The sequence below is a fragment of the Solanum tuberosum genome, unplaced genomic scaffold (assembly GCF_000226075.1).
Source record: "Solanum tuberosum cultivar DM 1-3 516 R44 unplaced genomic scaffold, SolTub_3.0 scf00144, whole genome shotgun sequence".
NCBI classification, from domain to species: Eukaryota; Viridiplantae; Streptophyta; class Magnoliopsida; order Solanales; family Solanaceae; genus Solanum; species Solanum tuberosum.
In genome coordinates, this window is record NW_006239074.1 from 567,275 (window position 1) to 590,880 (window position 23,606).

At 32.0% G+C, this 23,606-nt stretch overlaps 2 protein-coding genes across 2 annotated transcripts; both read left to right on the top strand.

The window, feature by feature from the left end:
• Positions 1 to 417: 417 nt before the first annotated feature.
• Positions 418 to 10,129, top strand: LOC102601060 (ABC transporter B family member 2-like). The gene is made up of 12 exons (XM_006352886.2): positions 418 to 830; positions 1,356 to 1,410; positions 1,624 to 1,799; positions 3,497 to 3,697; positions 4,103 to 4,362; positions 5,195 to 5,735; positions 6,537 to 6,916; positions 7,172 to 7,587; positions 8,044 to 8,285; positions 8,363 to 8,610; positions 8,961 to 9,373; positions 9,470 to 10,129. The coding sequence occupies exons 1-12, from the start codon at positions 534 to 536 to the stop codon at positions 10,012 to 10,014; spliced, it is 3,774 nt and encodes a 1,257-aa protein (XP_006352948.1). The 5' UTR covers positions 418 to 533; the 3' UTR covers positions 10,015 to 10,129.
• Positions 10,130 to 19,816: 9,687 nt separating this feature from the next.
• LOC102603528 (transcription factor MYB32-like) lies at positions 19,817 to 21,400 on the top strand. Its single transcript, XM_006352812.2, has 2 exons — positions 19,817 to 20,153; positions 20,583 to 21,400. The coding sequence occupies exons 1-2, from the start codon at positions 19,888 to 19,890 to the stop codon at positions 21,286 to 21,288; spliced, it is 972 nt and encodes a 323-aa protein (XP_006352874.1). The 5' UTR covers positions 19,817 to 19,887; the 3' UTR covers positions 21,289 to 21,400.
• The last annotated feature ends 2,206 nt before the right edge of the window (positions 21,401 to 23,606 follow it).

The following is a 23,606-nucleotide window of genomic DNA, read 5'->3' on the forward strand; positions in this document are numbered from 1 at the left end:
TTCCTTTGCCTTGACTTTCTCTCTAGTCTCAATACTTTCCACTGTCTCAAAATATGTGTTATTTTAGCTCATTTCGCGTTTATTAAAAAAAAAAAAAGTTCCATAGTTTAGTTTTAAAATTAATTTTATCCCTATTAATTATGAAGTACATGAATTAAAAATTAAAAATTTTCAAGAAATTCTACTTTTTTCAAAGTAATTAATTGATGGTATAATAAGGAAAAAGAAATTGTTTTTTCTGATTTATCAAAATGGACTAGGGATAACTTAAAAAAAAAAAAAAGACAAGTAATCAGGGAGGGACAGAGGGAGAGGGAGTATGTTCTAGATATAATTAGTTTAAGATCACAAATTCATTTTTTTAAAAAACTTCTTTTCTTAGAACTTTTAAAGCTACACTTATTTTAAAACGGATACCTTAATCAACTTAATTACCTCACCAATCTTCCCACCACCCTCATTACTTCTCTTTTATAAGAAGGAAAACATTTGTTTCTTTTATTGCTCATAAAGTCTAGTTAAAAACAAAAAAAATGAGCCAACAAGAAAGTCATGCATTATCTGTTGACAGTAGCAACATTTCAAAAATGAAGCAGAAAAATAATAATAATGGAGAAGAAGAAAGGAAAAAGATTCATCAGAAAGTTTCATTGTTGAAACTTTTCTCTTTTGCTGATTCCTATGATTATTTGTTGATGATTTTGGGATCTATTGGTGCTTGTTTACATGGTGCTTCTGTACCTGTTTTCTTCATTTTCTTTGGCAAAATGATTAATATTGCTGGCCTTGCTTACCTTTTTCCTGCTCAAACTTCTCACAAAGTTGCCAAGGTAATATATATAAGCAAAAATATTCTTCAAGTTCATTTCTCGTATAGTCATTCAACTAATAATCGTGAAATCAAATAGAAATGTGAGTTTCTGAGATAATAACGGATGATTGAGTGACATTATAAGAAATTAACTCTGATTTCTCATATGGTTACCCAACTAAAAATTATTACTATCTCAGAAAGTCACTACCGTGCTAATTCTAGTAATAGATTATGTTAACTATGGACTATTTAACGACAAATTAAGTATGAATTTTCATAGTTAATTTTTGTTTTTTTTTTAGGATGCGAAAATAAAGATCCAATTAATTAGGTACCCAAACTCAATTACCTATGGGGTTATTTATTGCATGTAATTAATTAATTATCCATATGAAGTGGAGCATATATAATAACCTTAAAATAAGTAGATTAATTACTTGCTACAGTATATTAAAATAACTGAAAATATAATCGATTCATTAATGTTTTATTATTATTTTGTGTGAGGAACTTATGTTAATTTTGGATTGTTTGTTTGCAGTATTCATTGGATTTTGTGTACCTAAGCGTGGTGATATTATTTTCATCATGGATAGGTTTGAGCTTATTGCCCAACTATGTTGCTCGGACTCTTTAAAAATGTCAACGGATGCGTGTTGGATTCGCCAAAAATAGTGTATTTTTGGAGAATCTGAGTCGATGCGGCGCCCAACAATTATATATATTTAATTTTATTTTTTTCGTCATGATTTAATGTATGTAACAAAATTCCTAATTAATATTACCTTTTTTTTTGTTAAAAAAAAAAGAGGTGGCATGTTGGATGCACAGTGGAGAAAGACAAGCAGCAAAGATAAGAATGGCATACTTAAAGTCTATGTTGAATCAAGATATAAGTCTCTTTGACACTGAGGCTTCTACTGGAGAAGTCATTTCTGCAATTACCAGTGATATTATTATTGTTCAGGATGCTATTTCTGAAAAGGTACTCTCATTTATCATCCTTTTACAATAGGCAAGTGGACGTGAAAGAAGCCTCTTATTAAAATTTAATTTTAGACCACTAATTTTATTGATACGATTTCAGTTCTCTACCATCAGTGAATAAAAACGAAGTAGTTGTTAGTAGTTGGGGGCTTCAAGGTTACATCATGTTATTCATTGAAAGGGAAATTTGGGCCGTAGGTTTTGAAGTAGGGGAAAAGGCTTTAACTCTCTGCAGCTAATCTGGAAAAAAAGAGTAAATGCTATTTGGTGGCATTTATTAATTTTTTGTATTTGTTTAATTTTATTTTGTTAGATCAAAATTAACATTGTTGGAGTTACTGACTAGTAATAAGTATTTTTATTAATCTCTGTGTGCCAGTTGGATTTCCAAGTAGAATGTGATTAAAATAAAGGATAAAATAATCCTTTTATTTTATTTTAATACTACACTTTTGAAAAAAAATATGTCTTTTTATAAATGAATGTGATACTCATCAATGCTCAAAGAGCAACAATAATAATAGAAAAGAACTCCATGTGACTCACATGTTGGTCCTATATTATTATTTTTATACGATTATGTTACTCGCTCCGTTTCAATATAAATAAATTTCTAGTAACGACCTCTAATTTTAAAGAAAAAGTTTAGAAAGCAGTAAAAAGTAATGTTGATAAATTATCTTTTAATAATTAATTAATGTCTATAATTAATTTTTTGTCAAACCTCAAAATTTATTTATATTGAAATAAAAAGAGTATATACTTGTTGATGTATTTGTACCATTTAGTATAAACAAATGCTCGTACCTCCATTTTTTTTTTGTTTCCCACTCGATTTTTGGAGTCCACATTGGAGTTTTGAATAAACCCGAATCGCGCTCTGTAGGTCCCATTCGGGGTGACGCTTCCAACAAGATTTTTTTCATACCCAGGGCTCGAATCCGAAAACTCTGATTAAACAAGACATGTTGTTGAGACTTTTGAGAGTTGAAATATTACCTTTCTCCCGTCTCAAAATATTTGTTGTTTTGATTAAAAAATTATTTAATAAACGTATTTCATAACTAAATAAATTAATCATATAAAATATGTCTTTGATAACATCAATTGGACATGCATGAGATTTTGTGCCTTGCAAAACTTTTTCAAAATTTTGAGTAGAAAAAGTCTTCATTGATGGGGATTGGGGCCAGGGGCGGCTCAACATAATTCGGGGCCTAAAGCGAAATTTCAATTCGAGACCTAAAATATAAACAAACTTCGTACACATATTTATTCAAATTTTATTTCTATAAGTAATAAGTTGACAAATATTGAATAAAGATAAGAGTTAGAACCATAAAATCTGAATAAGTTGATGACTTGGTATACCCCATTTAATATGCTTGAAACTAAAATTAAAAAACAAATAAAAAAGAATTTGTAATGCACTTTGTTCAACACTTTTCACTATTAATTCGTATTTTTAACAACGTACAAAGAATGTCCAAATGAATAAAATAATATATTTTTAAAATATTATACTTTTAATTATAGATAATCAATTTTTTCTATAAAATTTTTAACACGTAATTTGTTCTTAATAAAAATTTGGTTATTTTATAAAGCATAGAGCCGCCCCTGATTGGGGCAGTTATCATTGTGAATTAACTGTGAGTAGAAGCATCATAATGAGCATGGTTGGTGTTGATGCAGGCAGGGAATTTCTTGCATTATATCAGCCGTTTCTTAGCTGGTTTTACAATTGGGTTCATAAGAGTATGGCAGATCAGTTTGGTGACGCTTTCAATTGTGCCTTTGATCGCTCTTGCTGGTGGTATTTATGCCTATGTTACCATTGGTCTCATTGCTCGAGTCCGCAAATCCTATATTAAAGCTGGAGAGATTGCTGAAGAGGTATGCACTCCAACTGTTTGACAGAAGTCTTTGTTTAGTATCTCATCCTAATCAATGAACGGGAAAAGAAGGGCCAAATATACCCCGTACTATCAAAAATATACCTTTTTCTGTTATACTTTGATACAAAATTGCCCTTAATTTTGACAGAGGGACGGATATATTTGGCAAAAGAAATGTACTCCTAACTTACCAGTTTTTATGATTGTTATTTGTCTAGACATGTATTTTGACTGGTAAAGATTGACAAATTATATATTAGTGATAGTGGAGGAGTGTACAATAGAGTAGTTTATTCAAGAAAGGATCATACGTTAATGGGTTATTGATATAAATAGTACCCCATTTTAATTTTTAATCCTTCTAATCGTTGCTCTATGCTTAGTGATCTTTTGCAATTTTCAGGTTGTAGCTAATATTAGAACAGTGCAAGCATTTACTGGAGAAGAGAAGGCGGTAAAATCGTATAAAGGTGCCTTGTTGAACACTTATAAGTATGGGAGAAAAGCTGGATTGGCCAAGGGCTTGGGTTTGGGCACCTTGCATTGTGTCCTTTTCCTTTCTTGGTCATTGCTTGTGTGGTTTACTAGCATTGTTGTGCACAAGAACATTGCAAATGGAGGAGATTCTTTCACCACCATGCTCAATGTTGTCATTGCTGGCCTGTAAGTTTTTGCTTCTCATACTCAATTTCGAAATGCTTTTACAGCATAATCTTAAACAATTAAACTATTACGAGTATTAACTGAGATTAGTGCCCTCTGTTCTTGAGAATCCGGTGCTTCTCTGAATCTCATCACTACTCAGTCATATATGATATATAACGAATAACCTCTTTCATGCCAGTGTAGTGATTCTTGATGGAATTAGCTCTTGTGTTAAGCCAATGCTTATTCATACTGCTTGTGTGTTGATAAACCAAGAAACACTAGTTGATCTTAGTCCTATTGCTTCAAACGTTTGGAGTTGTTGGATCTGAAGAACACCAAGTGTAGTTTTGACTAGCTGAAAAGGCAGGTTATCCTGTTAGGCTCAACCAGTTGCACTGAATTGAAGCAACATAATCTTGCTGTCTTGTTATGCAGAAAATTTCGATGACCTGATTTGTGTTTAAAGAAGTGGCTTCTTTCAATGTATCTCTATTGGTTAAAGGATAGCTAATACATCCATTAATCCTTTCTAGATTTCAGATTTTAGAGCAATTTATAAAGTTACCCTTTATAGGCCAGGTCTAATGAAGTCAGGAAGAAACCAGCTGTTTATGACATCGTGTCTCATCCTTATTGATCAAGTTACTTGTTACTTCTATACTTGGTCAAACTTTTTCCTTAGTTTATAAAGGTCATTTTGTGCCTCAATGTCACTTGGAAAGTTTTCCATTGCATACACCTTGACTTCAGACTTTGTATGGTCATAAAGTAGGTGCTCCACTAGCTGCCCAGCTTTTGTTCTGTTTATGCAAATCTTGTCTTCAATTTAACTTTAACTGCTTCTCAGGTCACTGGGGCAGGCAGCACCAGATATTACAGCATTCCTCAGGGCTAAGTCAGCTGCCTATCCTATTTTTGAGATGATTGAACGAGATACTATCAGTAAAACCAGCTCCAAGAGTGGTCAGAAGCTGAGCAAAGTAGATGGACACATACAATTTAAGGATGTATGTTTTAGCTATCCATCTCGTCCCGATGTGGTGATCTTTGACAAGCTCTCTCTTGATATTCCATCAGGGAAGATTGTAGCTCTTGTGGGAGGAAGTGGATCAGGGAAAAGTACAGTTATATCTTTGATTGAACGCTTCTATGAACCGCTCTCGGGACAGATATTATTGGATGGATGTGATATTAGGCACCTGGACTTGAACTGGCTGAGGCAGCAAATAGGGCTAGTAAATCAAGAACCCGCTCTTTTTGCTACAACCATTAGAGAGAACATTCTCTATGGAAAAAGTGATGCTAGCCTAGAAGATATTGCACGTGCGGCCAAACTTTCCGAGGCAATGACTTTCATCAACAACCTCCCCGATCGGTTTGAAACTCAGGTACATTCTGTCCTTCATAAACTATTTGTACATGCACTAGGAGATGCCACACTATAGCAAAGAGAATTAGGTGGATGCTTCTATTTATTTATTACATACAAAGTACTTCCATTTGACTATACCTTGGAGTCGTTTGGTAGTTGGTTAGAAGGTATTAGTAATACATGAATTAGTTATGAAGAAATCTATGTATTATTCTATGCATGTATTAGTTTTGGAGGGTTTACTTATTCATGTATTACTTATTCCATCTTCTATCCTGCAAAAAATAATACATAGATTCCCTCTATCCTTTCATTATGCATTACCAGCATCATTTGAGGAGAAGAATTCTGGTGTTGCTTTTCTTTCTGTTAGTTGTTCAGTATCCAGAGGCACTATTTAGGCGATTATTTACTATTCTAGTGGTTTATTAGTATTTCCTGATTTCAAAATTAAAAAACTCAAGACGCTTCACTCTCTCGAGTTAAAATGTTTGCCTTGAAAATCAAGAGAGTTATTGAAATGTTGTGTAGAATATTCTTAATAAATATGTCAGTGAAAATGATATTAAGAAAATTGTGCAGAATATTCTTATGATTATGATATAATTAAAAATCCCTAGGATTAAGAAACTTACCTCAACTCAAAACTCCTACTGAAGGAGCTCTCTTGTATATTGTTCAAAGAAAAAAGAAAACTCAGTTAGAGTTTTTGTCTTCTTCTCTTTACACAAAAATATTCAAGAAAGGCTTCATAAGACTGAAAGTTTTCTTTAATAAAACATAATATCATAGATATCTGAGGCTACGTCATTTACAGGTTGGTGAAAGAGGGGTTCAGTTATCTGGGGGGCAGAAGCAAAGAATTGCAATTTCTCGTGCTATAGTGAAGAATCCATCAATTCTTCTATTAGATGAAGCTACAAGTGCACTTGATGCTGAGTCAGAAAAAAGTGTACAAGATGCTCTTGATCGTGTGATGGTGGGAAGAACAACTGTAATTGTTGCTCATCGCCTTTCTACCATTAGGAATGCTGATATCATAGCGGTTGTAAACAATGGCAAGATAGTAGAAACTGGAAGTCACGAGGAGCTTATTTCAAAACCAAATAGTGCCTATGCATCACTTGTTCAACTTCAACATGCAGCTTCTTCACATCTCCATCCTTCTCAAGAGCCAACCATGGGACGACCTCATAGGTACAATATTTACCTGCTGATATTTTGTATTCCTATTTATATCAGAATGTGATGTATATCCTCTTTATTGTTGCTTTGGAGTCAGCTTCGTACTGTCATGCATTTGACAGCTAGTTCTAGTGATACTTTGACAATTTCTGCTATTGAGGGTTTAAAGTTCAAAAACATAATAAAAGGTGTCATTTCCTGCTTATAAGCAATCAGACTGATTTTTCTATCATTATATGCATAATTTGCTTAATCTTTTTTCTACAGCATAAGGTATTCCCATGAATTATCCCGAACGACAACTCGAAGCCGTGGAGCTAGCTTTCGTTCTGAAAAATCTGTTAGCGGTATTGGTGCTGGTGGTGTAGAGGATGTTAAGTCACAAAATATTTCCGCAGGGAGATTGTATTCTATGATTAGTCCTGAATGGCATTATGGAGTTATTGGAACTGTCTGTGCATTTATTGCTGGAGCTCAGATGCCTCTCTTTGCCTTAGGGGTGTCACAGGCCCTTGTGTCTTACTACATGGATTGGGATACAACACGCCACGAAGTGAAGAAGATTTGTTTCCTGTTTTGTGTTGGTGCAGTATTAACCGTCGTCGTTCATGCCATTGCACATACTTGCTTTGGAATCATAGGAGAGCGGCTTACTCTTCGCATGAGAGAAAGGATGTTCTCTGGTAATCATACAATAACCAATGCTTTTGCTTTACGAGAGGTTGCTTATCGTGTAAATATGTAGAACTTTAATTGCATAATTACTGTCGCATTGCAAAACTTTGGTGCACTGCATTGATACTATTCATCATATTTAATTTTAGAAGATGACTGTTGTACTCTTTTCTGAAACTCTTCACTCATCTCTGTTTTCTTAGTAGCAGTCCTTTAACAGACAAATAGCTTAACTTGTATCTATAAATGATTTCTAAATGTAAGAAAGCTATGATTCATATTTATCTGAAATTATTAATCCAGAAATATTTTTTGTCTGGATTAATGATTCAGATAAATATGAATCATACCTTTCCTACATTTGTTGATATGTTGCATTGATATCTGTTTTCTTAGTATGAGTCCTTTTTGTCCGTCTTATTCAAATAAAAAGTTCCCTAACATTCTTCTTTATGTGGTTGCAGCTATGCTAAGAAATGAGATAGGATGGTTTGATGAGATGAACAACTCAAGTTCTACACTTGCATCACGATTGGAAAGTGATGCTACTCTATTGCGAACTGTAGTGGTTGATCGCTCTACTATTCTCCTACAGAATGTGGGTTTGGTGGCCACTTCCTTCATCATTGCATTCATCTTGAATTGGAGGCTCACCCTTGTTGTCATAGCTATGTACCCACTTATCGTTAGTGGTCACATCAGCGAGGTTCAATCTTTTCCCTTAATCAGCATCTGCCATATATCTTCCATATCATTATTTTAATAGGTATTGTTTTCTTTCAGAAACTCTTTATGTCAGGCTTTGGTGGTGACTTGAGCAAAGCCTATCTTAGAGCAAACATGTTTGCTGGTGAGGCTGTAAGTAACATCAGAACTGTTGCAGCATTCTGTGCTGAGGAGAAGGTAACTGATCTCTATGCTCGTGAACTTGTTGAACCTGCAAAGCGTTCATTTAGCAGGGGACAGACTGCCGGGATCCTTTATGGAGTCTCTCAGTTTTTCATCTTCTCCTCTTATGCCCTTGCCTTATGGTATGTTGCTCAAGTTTTTAGTTATCTAAATTGTTCATCCTGTTGTTTTGTTGTTGGGAATTTCTTTGAGTGGCAGAGGCAGCTTGCATTTCAATGAGGTGCTTTGGCATACTTGTACTTAAACATATTACGACATGGTGACGATTTTGAGATTAGATGAACTTACCACCTTTTACATATTTACAAACTATCCACGGGAAAAAAGTTACTACAAAAGTTCAGAAAAGTAGATAGCCAATCACATACATTATGACAGTTCGTTATTTTACTTAGATTACAGTCTTGTACCAATAAGGTTTTCACTTGAGCTCGCAATAGTTTAACATGTATTCTTCCTAAACCTTGTATAGGTATGGTTCTGTTTTGATGGGGAAGGAGCTAACCAGCTTCAAAGCTGTTATGAAATCGTTTATGGTTTTGATTGTAACTGCTTTGGCTATGGGAGAGACTCTTGCTATGGCACCAGACCTTATAAAAGGAAACCAGATGGTAGCATCAGTATTTGAAGTGCTTGATCGGAAGACAGAAATTGCAACCGACAGTGGGGAGGAGGTAACTGCGGTTGAGGGAACAATTGAGTTTAAGGATGTTGAGTTCTGCTATCCTGCAAGACCCGATGTTCACATTTTCAGAGATTTCAATATGAGAGTGCATGCGGGAAAGAGTATGGCGATAGTAGGGCAGAGTGGTTCTGGTAAAAGCTCAGTATTGGCTCTCATCTTACGGTTCTATGATCCAATATCTGGGAAAGTGATCATTGATGGTAAGTTTAATTTGTACCTATACTATTTCGAACTAGAATCATTCCAACGTTCATCATGGATTAATTTAATCATATCGATGATGTGAATTTACACAGGCAAGGACATCAGGAAACTAAAGCTCAATTCTCTAAGAAAGCACATTGGCCTGGTCCAACAAGAACCAGCACTCTTTGCCACAACAATCTATGAAAACATCCTTTATGGAAAAGAGGGAGCATCTGAAGCAGAAGTGATTCAAGCAGCTAAGCTTGCTAATGCACATAGTTTCATTAGTGCTCTTCCTGATGGCTACTCGACCCAAGTTGGGGAACGAGGAGTTCAATTGTCCGGTGGACAGAAGCAAAGGGTAGCCATTGCCCGAGCTGTTCTCAAGAACCCTGAAATCTTGCTATTAGATGAAGCTACAAGTGCTCTGGACGTGGAATCTGAGCGTATAGTTCAACAGGCGTTGGACAGGTTGATGCGAAACAGGACTACTGTCATCGTGGCACATCGACTATCCACCATAAAAGATGCAGATCAGATATCTGTTTTACAAGATGGGAAAATCGTCGATCAAGGGACTCACTCTGCATTGATAGAGAACAGAGATGGAGCATACTATAAGCTAATTAACTTACAGCAACAGCAGCAACAGTAATAGCACACCAACATACTTGGAGATATTTTTCTCATACAAACACTTAAAATGTGTAAAATTCTTTTCCCCTATACTTAATATAATTGCAATAATATACTTTGTATTTAGAGTTGTATAGGCTATTTTTAACTGTTCTTTCTTCCCCTGAAATATTTTTTCCATTGTTGAAGGCTTCACTAGTAGGATGGGGTTGAAAAGGAGTTCGGAACCTAAATAAGCCACAAAAAGATAAAAGTGATCAAAATAAGCCACTATTCTAGTAAGTAACTAAAATAGGCTTAGTGGAAGAAAAAATTTCGTTTAATAAAATATTCCAAACGTTTTTCGTTAGTCTCATAACGGGTATATTTTAATAAATAACAGAATTATTTCTTACATTTTATAAAGTGTAAGTTTTTCTTACACTTTATAAAGTTGAAAAAAAAAATTGTTTTACAAAGAGGAATATTTTTCACGTTTTGCATTAAATTGTATCTCTTTATGAAGCTTTTGCAGTGTTTGTCATACAATTATATTGATTTGACATATCATAAAAACGGAAAAATTATTACATTATGTATTTTATTTTTTTTATTCTGAAAACTCCTCCAAGCTCTATTTAAGGAAAGAATTATTACATTATGTATCATAAGTGTTAACTTGATTTGATCTATGTAGTCATTTGGAACCCTCAAAAAGTCGGTCAACGATTCGTCACTATAAATAATCCACTCTCCAAAATTTACTTGTCCTTGTGACAAAAATGAAGTAGGGTATTTTCCGACTATAATCAAATTATAATCAGTACTATTTATACCCATTCTTTTATAAATTGATGAAAGAAATTTATGATATCGGACATTAATTAAATATTTAGCATTGTGCTTGAAAAGACAATTATAATAAACGTTATTTTCGTCATGTATAATTTCACCATCCCAATAAATCAAAACTCTAACTTTTGGTTTAGAAGACAATTTATTTGTGATTCAAATGAAGAAAAATAGAAGACTAAAGATGTTGAAGGTACTATGTTTGAACGTCCTTAAATAGAGCTTGGAGGAGTTTTCAGAATAAAAAAAATAAATACATAATGTAATAATTTTCGTTTTAATGATATGTCAAATTAATATAATTGTATGACAAACACTGCAAAAGCTTCATAAAGAGAACGTGAAAAATATTCCTCTTTGTAAAACAAAAAATTTTCTTCCACTTTATAAAGTGTAAGAAAAGCTTCCACTTTACAAAGTGTAAGACATAGTTCTATTTTACAAGGTGTAAAAAATAGTTCTGTTATATATTAAAATATACACGTTATCAGACTAACGGAAAACGTTTGGAATATTGCATAAAATGGAATTTTTTATTCCACTAAGCCTATTTTAGTAAGTTAGTGACTTATTTGGGTCACTTTTATCTTTTTGTGACTTATTTTGGTTCCAAACTCGTTGAAAAGCTTTCAAGGCTCGTAAATGTAAAATTAGTTGAACACTTCGCATTTGACACCCCAAAAATAAAAGGCCAAGTTACACATTGGGCAGGTCAGCTAAAAATATTACTTCCTTCATTTCAATTTGTTTGTCTCGTTTTGATTTGATACGTAGTTTAAGAAAATAAATGAAACTTTTAAATCTTGTGATTTTAAACTAAAGATATGTGGAAGGTACCAAAATGTCATTTAATCTTGTGGTCTTAAACAGAGGCGGATCCAGGATTTAGAGGCTAAGGGTGTCATATCGTCTAAATAGGTAAATGGGACGATTCCTTCAATTTTAGGTTATAATTTGAATTATTTAGTTTTTTTGATTTCTATAAATAAATTGATTGAATATGCATCTTTAGTAATGTTTTTTTCTTTAAAATATTCTAATATTAATATACCTAAATAATTTATTTTATTGATATACTATTTTTTAGAAATAAGACACCTTATTCTCTATAACTTTGAGAAAACAAGAGATTTTTCACCTTTAAATTTGAATTTGTATACATCGTCTAATACCATACAGTTGAAAATGAAAATTATAGCTTCAGTCCAGTTATCTCCATTCTCCACTTAGTGTGGTGTTAAAAATTGAAAGAACCTTTCAATTCAAAAGCTTTAACATAATAATATTTTTTTCTTTTTTTAAAAAAATAAAATAAAATACTATTTAAACATATTTTTATTAATATTATATGACGATCAAAATTTAATATTAATCTGTAATTTAAATATATAATATCACGCAAAACTCGTATAAATTAAAAATAGATAAATAAGTAAGAAGTAGCAAATAAAGGAACTAATTGAGGAGGCCGAAAAACTGAAGCAAAGACAAAAAAAGAAAGAGGGAAAAAAAAGGAAGAGCTGAAAGCCATTCACACAAGCTAAGGATGAAAAAAAAGAGCAACTTTCACACATAGCAAACATAAAATTCATATTTGTAGGCTATAGCAAAGTTTGCATAATTGTGCTCCATATCAAACATGTTATGACTAGGCTATTTCGGTATACATATATACAAAAGAAGCAATTGTATAATTCGCTGGCTCTTCTTCAGATTTGTATAATTTCGCTGGCAGATCATTTGTATAAATTGTTGTCAGCCTCTCGTTTGTACAAATCGTTGAGAGTCTCTCAATTAATTTTATGTGTTTGTATATCTGTATAAAATTTAAATTTGTATACAATTGAATCGAAATAAAACGTTTGTATATCAAATATCGTTCTCTCTCTCGCTTTATACAAACATAAATTATACATTGTATTTTGTATAATCTGTGTTTGTATAAAGCGAGAAAGAGAGAAAGGCAAAAGAGAACTGGACAGGAAAATATTTGTATTGTATAATTATAAGTGTATAGGACGAAAATATATGTATTTTCATGTGTATATACAATTTTCTCTCGCTTTATACAAACATAAACACAATTTATACATTTATGTTTGTATAAAGCGAGAGAGGCGAGAAAGCGAGAGAGGGAGAGTGGCGAGCGAGAGTTTGAGGGAGAGAGGCGACTGACAAACAGTTTGCTACAGGGCACAATTAAATCAAAGTGTGGTTATACCATTTAATTTGAATTAATAATTTGCCATTATGTACAATTTTCCCTAAAAAAAAATGGTGCTCTCATGGGATTCAAACCCTCGATGCTCACGTATAGAGTTAGACCTTTTGCCAGTTGCACCATTCAACATATTGTTCATTCGGTAACAAGTATAATATATATTCGATATGTCATACTTATACACATATATACAAAGTTTTAATCGAGGCTACTGGGTGCCATAACACCCTCACTCATACACCTAGACCCGCCCCAGGTCTTAAACATATTACGTAAAAAATTGAAATTAAATAGTTGTCATAAAAAAGGGAAGAGACATTCTTTTTTTTAAATAGATTAAGAGTCTGTTTGAATTGACTTATCTTAGGTGATTTTAAGCAATTTTGTAGTGTTTGGGTAAGATATAAAAATAATACTTTTAAACACTTATTTTAAGTTAAAATAACAAAATAAGTCAAAAGTCACAAGTTATGATTCCTAACTTATAACTTATGGTTTATAACACATAAGTTATAAGCCCATCCAAACAGACTCCTAAAAGAAAAAGTAAGACAAATAAATCAAAACAACGGGAATAATTAATTCACTTAAATAATTGATATTTTTGCTAATACACTCTATCAAACGATTCCTTAAGGGGTTCTTTATTAGGATGCTTTAGAAAAAATAATGCATCCATTAATTTTAATTGTGCATTACTAATACTTTATTTAGTACATTTTTTCAACCTATGTATAACTATTGCTTGCATGTACACTATATTTGATATCATGGTATATCTAACTAATACTTGACAAATCACAATATTATCCCTCAATATCCTTTCCACTATATTTGTGGATGATATTTTTGTAAATTAATGATTATTTAAAGAAATTATATAATACATATTATTTTTAATACACTAAATCAAACAATGCATAAAAAAATTTTATACACTCTATCAAGACATCCTAGTAGTGTTAAATTACAATATCCAACCCTCACTCACCCACCCAAAGAAGAAAAAATGGAGAGGAAAAAAGTTTTGACCCAAAGAATTAAGAGAGTGAATAGAATATGAATAAATAGCTGAAAATAAAGAGATAGATCCGCTATTAGGTATCTATATTGGAGTTTAGTAATTTGTATTTGTGTTATGTAGGTCCCATTCAGGGAGAATTGCTTTCTATTTATATTCAGAGTTTAAATTCGAAACCTCTAATTAAGGAAGAAACAATCTATTCATTGTATGTAAATTAAGAGAGGGTTAATTACATGTTGTATGAAGGGGCGGAGCCAACATACATTCATGGGGTTCGGCAGAAAATATTACTCTACTATTTATACATGATTAAATTTTTTTATGTATATATAGTAGATGTCGACCCCCCTTCGGTTAGTTCGTATGTTTACTTCTTCAGATTTTGATTTCCCTTGTTAAAAATTTTAGCTCCGCCATTGATCGGATGTATTTGGTTTCACAATCACGTCAAGGATTTTATTACGTTTAACTACTTCCAGAAAAGAGACCAATGAGATTAACTGAAACAATACTCAACCCTCCAATATTATATTTCAATTAATGATCAAAAAAACAAATGGATCAATCTGTTAGTTATTTCTTCCAACAAGTAACTATACTATAATATATTTTTAATTATCAATGGATGAAAATGACAGTTGCAATTATTTTCTACTATCAAACTCACATCCAAAGAGAAAGTCTTCACTATTTCCATGGAAAATAGTATACAAAAGTCAAATTGTTCCAACTATCACTTTCATTTCCTCCTTATTTGCTCATTGTTACGTTTTCTACGTAAAAACAATAGTAAATACTAGAAGAAATATTGCTTCTAGACACTTGGAGTTACTTAAAAACGATAAAATAAAATCAACTCGATAGATTAAGCTCTCGTTATGTACAAGATTCAAGGAAACATCGAACTATAAAAGTCTATAGCATACAGTGTTATCTTATATTAGTGTAAATAAAAGTAGCTTCAACAATTATCTTTCGAATATCGGATTTAACTTTTTGTATATTCACAAGTGAATTTTTTAAAAGGAATATAATTGGTGGAGTTAGTGACTTGAAAAAAAAAAAGGCAAGTAACTTTTATCATAAATTAAATTATATTGATTGTGTAAAGTATTAATTTCAACCGTACATTGGAGCAATAATATACATATATACTTGGTATATAGTATGCAACTTTTTAAAAATATATATAAGTGCCTAAATTAGGAATTTAAATACACTTACAACAGATATATGGAACAGTACTGGCAAATATTGCTTATTGATTTGGTAGTTTTGTATAGTAGACTTCAATTCTTAGTTCAATTTAGCCTAAGTACACTCTTGCTTTTATGAAAAATAAGATAATTAAATTTCTTGATTGATATGTAAATCAAGTCGATTCATTTTGCCACTAATACTTGTATTAGAGTATATAGGTTGTCTACAAAAGCGTATTCAAGATTTGAATTATGCAGGTTCAACCTTTTAAGATTTTTCATATTAAATCCATTATACTTCAAAGTTATGGAATATTTTTATGTTGTTGCTATTTTAATAACTTTTTACGTATAAATTTATGCTCCGCGTCAAAAGTTATGGATTCAATTGAACCTGCACCAACAATGATACATCCGTCCCAATTGTTTGTCTAGATCATACCCCTTCAAATGTGGCTCTTCTCCGTACCCTGTTAATTAACGTGAAATATTTTGTGTATTAGACTGTACTCTATTTTCTTTGAAGCTGCCAGTTTTATAGCAATGATACGTAATAGAAACGACTTAAAATCTCACTTACTATTTGAATAATGATCCTCTCATTTAATTAATACATGAATCCTTTAACGTGATTAACATTTTCTTCAAATGTCAATTCTTGAAAATGAACAAAAAATATATTTTAAGTCAGTTAAATGAGTTTATATATACTTGTCTCCTTGTAGTCAACAAAGCAAAAAACAACTACTATTCTTTTTGAGTAAAATATTCGTTAATAATCCATGACGAAGTTTCTTAGAAGGTTAGAACCATAGTCAATAAGCTATTTTTAAAAGAAAAAATATTTAATCCAAGTTTGTTGAGTAAAATTAACAACATTGTTGTCGTTCAAATGTTTTCTCTTTTATTCTGGTCACTTAATTAATAATTATTATATTAGAATGTCATATTTATTTTATCTCATAACAAAGAAAGTGATAATTATAACTATTACTTGAGTCATGAGTGATATCTGAGAAATCAACTTCTTGATATTGTGCTATAATTAAGAGTTTAAGTTACATATATGATATATTATTAGTGTAAAACAAATACTTTTTTGAATTATCATGCAATTTAAAAAATATATATAAAATAAGTTATTTTTATATAATAGGTGATAAGGACCTAATAGTGTATAAAATCTTTATACTGACGATGTATGTAATTTAAGAGAGAAACTAATTTGCTCAGCATATCTTACCTTCCTCTCAACTCCTTATTGACAAACTTATCTAGTGACATCATTGGATTATATTGTACTCATTCTATAATTAATTATGTTTTTTTTGTTGGAATAATTAATTAAGTTGATTCCAAATTCAATGAAATAAACTTTTTTTTTTACTTTGAGACTTGCTAGAAGAAAATGTCATTGTTGTTTATGGGTATAAGCAACCTTGAAGCTAATCTTGTTGGACATGAAGTCAAAAAGCAAATTGAATTTAAGTTAATCCATTGATAATCTTCCACGTAAATTACTAAATTGAATTAATTTCCAAATGTTTGAATGACATTTTACTATATTTTACTGTACTTTAATTTCTGGGGAAAAAGCCAATTGTTTTTGACCTGATGGTGTGTATATATAGGGTTTTACTAGGGGTGGAAAACAAAGTACGTACAAATAATCCTGACCGTCCAATTCGTTTATGTTTGATCGAGTTAATAATCCACTTACTAATTAGGTTTATTTTGATCCGCTTAGTTCAAGCTTTTTAAAATCAGGTTAGTATGCAATACGAATTGACTCGTGAGAAATATTATCTAAATATTTTTAAAAAGATAATTTTTTTATTTGATATGTTTTTAATTATCATAATATAAAGAAATTTTTTTATTAAGTACTTAAATAAATTATAAGACTAAAAAACTTAGTAATATTGGACCGGTTGAGTTATATAATCGGTGCTTAGCTCATTTTCAGCCCAATCTGCTTCAGACCCAAATAATATTTAAGCAGGCCAATAACTCGTTCATTTATCAATTCAATCCATTTTAACATTTGAAATTCAGTGCAACCCATCAATTTGACACCCCTGAATTTTACTATTATCATAGAATTCTTTACTATGTAAAGTTCACAAAATGTAAAATTGACTTCTTATTAATTAAGTTCTAATCTGCAACAATTAATATTTTGGGTTTTTTCCACGGTACCATATTCAATATCCACCTTGAAATTCGATTAAATATAGATTTACGTCGAAAAATTCCAAACGTTCCTTCACAAAAAAAAATTCTTAGCCAAGACTCGCATCCAAAATCCCTAATTAATGATAAAGAAATATTAATTACTACTCTACCACGACCCTCGTTGATAACATTAATCCAAAATTACAATGCCATTTTGTTAAATTGAAAGCAGCCATGGAAATATCTAGAAAAAGTCGGCAAGAGTATACGTATGTAAAGAGCTAAACATGTGAAATATATTCAAAGTGTAGATTAGATATAGAGACAAAGCAGTACCTAATACTATACCCTATATACATAGTTTGAAAATGACAAAAATGATAATGTTTTTTCTACAAATTGTAATTAAAATCAAAACATATTTGAAAGAAAATAAATTTAGACTAATCATCATTTGACATGCATTTTAATTAGGTGCATGTCTACCCTCTAGGGGTGGGTACTTTTGGATAATTTAGGTATAATATGACTCGTGATAACCTATTAGGCCAAAAGCTTTATGGAAAGCTAGTAATAATAAAAGTTCATGGACCTTCTTCAATTGACACAAACAAGTAAAAAAATTGTGCATTAGGACCCCTTAAAGTTTTAGGGGAAATAATAACATACTTTATTATGATGTCAAAGCAGATAGAGGCTTTAAATTTAAATTTTATCGTCACTTTATTAAAAAAAAGTACAATTTCATCTATTTGATTCATAAAAAATAAAAAAACAAGCCTACACATGAAAAGGTGCGTTAAGATATACATTCTACATCTATCTTATATATGGAATAAATTATCTAGATTATAATATTTATTTATTAGACATATTTTTACTAGTACCTTCAACTAAATATGAGATAAATTTTATCTCACAATTTAAATTGGGATAAATTACCTGATTCGTAAAGCTAAGCTATTATTTAATTTTTTTAGATAAGATGATGACACGCTTCAACGTATAATTATCTTCTAACAAAAGTTTTTATCTTGTGCCTCATAATAAAATAGTTTCCAAGATACTCAAAGATTCAATAAATTTAAATTAGTATCGCAAATTTGATGATATAAGTTAAATTAAAAGTTGGATCTCATTTTGAAGTCAAACCAAAGTAGCTAGATCACAATAATTCGACTTCACTTAAATCATTTAACCACTACTTAAAAAATTGATTAGCAATACATCCACAGATAATCTTTGTCCATTTCAGGTGATACCTTTTGTTCCTTTTGATTTTTATTGAACTAATCCCAGTTTGTAGAGTTTTAAACCATAATTATGACACAGAAATTGGAACAATACTTCTTGATTAATTAGTTTATTTTTACCTGTGCACTATACTAATAACAAGTTTTTACAGCAAAAGTAAGATAATTTTATTTTTCCTTTTTTACTCTTAACATTAAGGGTTCATGTATTAATTTCTGCATAAGTTCTATAATGTTTGATAGCTAGTTAAAAAAGTAAATAATCCATGTATAAAATTAATATGGCATTTGCAAACAACCTCTTCTCATCAAAATCATCTTGAAATACTTGGAATTCTATGCTCCAACTTTATCCCCCTATATTTAATTGAAAACATGCATAACTTATACTTGCATAACTCTAATAAGCTGCCAAATGACCCTAACTACTCATTCCCCAAATCACATTCCTAAGTCCATTGAAACTATGAGAATTATAATAAAATATGCACTTTATTTATTATTTTGTAAGGGGAATGCAAAGTCGATTATAGAGAAATAAAAGTGAACAAAGGAGTAGTAAAAAATGTTTTGTTAGCTTTTCAACACATCTATATAAAACAGTTATCGAAGATGCATTTCTTGCATAGATGTAATAAAATTAACCCATGAAAATATAACTCGCTCAACCTGTATATTTAGCTTGGTTAGTTGATATGTAGCCTAAATTTCTCTATGAGAAATTTTGTCAAATTTGATATATTATATTTCACCATAAAAAAATAAATGTTACTAAGAATTAAACAAATTGAATTATGACCCGCCTAAATTCAGACTAATCCGCCCATTTAACCCCTAATTTCCTGTATATATGTCTATGAAATAGACACTATTACCTACTCCTTATTTTAATTCAACCAATATAACAACTGCCTTGGCTCTTCCTTTTGCTGAATTAAGCCAACAAGGTTCTCTTGGATGACTTTATTACATTCCTTGCCGTGTCAATTCAAGCTTGCTCTATATTAATTAAAATATGACAAAATATGTTTGACCTTATGTAACAAAAAATTATATCCATGCAATTATAAAAACCATCTTTTCTTTACTTTGCTATCCATAAACTTATAATTCTAAGGATTCCAATTCTCTCTATCAAAGATCCAGAATTAAAAAATATATATAAAAAATTGTCTTTTTATATTTATAAATGGGGAGATATCCATGTTGTAAAGTTGATGAAGATTTAAAGAAGGGGCCATGGACAAGTGAAGAAGATGAAAAATTAATGGATTTTATTTCAAAAAATGGCCATACTAATTGGCAATTAATTCCAAAAAAAGCAGGTTTAAATAGATGTGGCAAAAGTTGTAGATTAAGGTGGACTAATTACTTAAGGCCTGATATTAAAAGAGGAGAATTCTCAATTGAAGAAGAAGAAATCATCATCAACCTACATTCACTTCTTGGAAACAAGTAAGTATATATTATTATGTATTTTAATCTGTTGTAGCAAATAATTTGTCTTAGTTTCTAAGTTGCTAATACTAATAATTAGGCTACTAGTAGTCATATACTCCCTTTATTGTTCCATTTTATGGGGTATCATTTCTTTGTTGACTCGTTTAGAAGAATTTTTTTAAAGAAATTGTACCTTTTGATTTTGGAAAATAATTTAATTTTAAAGTTTTCATTTTACGGTTATATTGATATGTTTTTACAGTCACAAAGATATCAAGATACGTTTAAGATTACAAGTCTTCTTCTTTTTTATTAAACTCTGTCTCAAAGCAAACTGTGTCACATGAATTGAAACACAAAAAATATATTTTTAAGTTGTCTCATAGTGCTTTAATAGTGTCAATTTATAAAAGTTAAACTCATGTATCAAATTGTCAATTGTAGGTGGTCAAGAATTGCAGCTCATCTTCCGGGAAGAACCGATAATGAAATCAAGAATTTCTACAACACTCATCTAAGGAAAAAACTACTAAGATTGGGAATTGACCCCAGGACTCATAAACCAATTTCTGACCTCAATCTCCTCATAAATCTTTCTCATCAATTTACTTCTAAACATAATATTAATCATCATCTGATGAATAATAATAATCCCTTAGCATATGCTCTTAAATTACAAGCACAAGTCACAGAAATAGCCAAAATTCAACAACTAGTACATAGCCTTTTCACACCCATAAATATAAACAATCCACTTTCCACCAATTTTCATGAAAATTTTGCAACAAGTTCAAGTCATGTTATAACAAATAATGTTGCTACAAACACCCAATTCTTGAATTCTTTGCTTGTAAATTCATGTGGTAATATTCCAAATTTGGATAATTCTACTTCTTGCATTTCAAATTCATCAGAATTATCTAATTATCAAAGTGAATTAAACTCAAAGGTGGATAATTTTGAAGGACTAAGCAACAATTCATCAAAGACACAAGTAGATTATAATAACTCACTTCCTTCACTAATTGCTCCTTCTTCTCCAGATCAAGCTAATGATGCTCATGTTAATCAAGATTATGACCCTAATACACTATCACAACTTAATCATGAGGGTATTGATGATTCCTTCTGGAATGACATTTTTCCATAATTTGTTTTTCTAAACTCTGTTGTATTTAGTTGCTCTAAAATCTTGGTGGATTTTTTATTTATTTTTTTGTTTTGTAATGTGTGAGGAGGCTTTATTTTGGTGAGTAAACATTGTTAAGGACCATAATTTTATGAATATTGTGTAATTTCATTGTGTACAATGTATATATATCATCCCACCTTATTTGGAGCTGTTATTTGGTTTCTTTCATCTCATTTTTTGTTGGTATATTTTAAATAGTAAATAATATTGTTGAAATGTTTAAAAGACATATTCTATTTAATAGACTTAAAAGTTAAAATCAACTAACTTAATTTACATCTTGAAGTAATCATTGGAAAGATTAGTCCCAATATAAAATGGGTGGACTCCACATGTCCAACATTTTTTTAGAACAAAGAGATTTGTTCCTCAATTTTTTATTATAATTAAAACTATCTTTGGATTGAAGTTTTGTCAAGGGTAGAGTAAAACGAGACGTTTTTTCAAATGATGAAGGTAGTATTAGATCAAAGTCAAATAGATAATATTTTTTACTCAATTTTCAAATAACACAAGAAAACAATATTATTGTTTAAATTAAAATAAGGAAAATATAGCAAATAGTCAAAGCAACCTAACAATTGATAAAATTGAAATAAGAATCATGAAGATCATGACTCGATCGTGACACTCCACCTCACCCTCGAGACCACATTTAGGACTCGATTCTCCCCTGACCCAAGTCTTAACTCTTGACCAGGACTTAATTCCAAACCCTAACCCCGACCTAGAACCAGACTCCCAACTCGAGAACCAGTTCCCAACCCCAATCTCAAGTTGAGGCAAGGTTCAGGGTTGGGGCGAGTTTTTTGTCAGTGTCACAGTCAAATCCAAGGTCAATATTATGAGTCAGGTCTTGAATCTTGAGTTGGGATCGAGTATTGGGTCCAAGATTAGGAGTCGAGTCCTAGGTCGAGATTTGAATTGTTGTTCAGGTCCCAAGTCAGGATCGAGAGTTGGATCTTGATCAAGAGTAAGCACCCGAGTCAAGGTCGAGATTCGGGACTTGGGTCCGATATAGTCCTAGGTTGGTGTCAGGAGTTGTAAGATTGGTAAAGGGTCGGGAGTCAATATCAAGTCGTGGTTGGTACCAGGTTTGGTCGAGTCCCGAGTTGGAATTACGATCGTAAGTGGATTGGGGTTGAGAGTTGGGTCCCGAGTCGAGGTAGGGAGTTGGGTTCTTAGTCGGGATCAGAGTCGGGATTTGGGTCGAGGTTAGAGTTGGGTATAGGGTTGGGATCAAGGTCAAGCCTTAGTTCAACGTGACAGTGTTTAGAGTCGAGTGTCGGGAGTTAATATCAGGTCGTGTTTGGGTCTCGAGTTTGGTCGAGGTCAAGTACCGAGTAAGAATCGAGGTCGGGAGTGGGTTGTGGATGACATGATGAGAGTTGGGTCCCGAGTCAAAGTAGGGAGTTAGGTCCTTAGTCGAGATAAGAGTCGGGTTTTAGGTAGATGTTAGGAGTTGGGTATATGGTCGAGATCGTGGTCAGGTCGTAGTTTGATATGAAAATTTTTAGAGTCAATATCAGGTCGTGGTTGGGTCCGGGGTTTGGTTTAGGTCGAGTCCCGAGTCAGAATCGGTATCGAGAATGGTAATGTGGTTGAGATTTGGGTCTCGGGTCGACGTAGGGAGTCAAGTCCTGAGTCGGGATTAGAGTCGGATTTTGGGTCGAGGTTAGGAGTTGGGTATAAGGTCAAGATCGAGGTTAGGTCCTAGTTTGATGTGATAACGTCTAGAGTCGAGTGTCAGGTCAGGGTTAGGAGTTGGGTCCCAAGACAGCATAGAGAGTCATATCTCACGTTAGGAATTGGGTCTTGAGAAGGGGTTGGGTGTTTGATCATGAGTACTCTACGTCTGATCGTTGGTTGTGGCAGGGGTCAGTTATGGGGTCCCGAGTTAGGGTTAGGCCAGGGTCCAGTTGAGGATCGAGATCTGAGTCAGAATGTAGGTTTGGGTCATGTCTCGGACCAGTGTTGGGGTGAGGTGCGCATCGAGACAGAGGTTCAATGTCTTAATATTTGTTTAGATTATATCTAAATGTTTTTGGGACAACATTTTCTTCTTATTAACCCAACATTAATTATTAAATTAAAAAAATCAGTTATTATTCAGAAAAATATTTTTCTTCATACCAAACATACCTTAAATCTTTACCGAACTTCCTCAAATTTAGATATAAATTCCCTAAGAAGGACCCAATCATCATTTAATTGTTATTAAGATATATAAGTTTCACTAAGAAAAAATAATGAGTATTTATTGCTTTTTTTTGGGG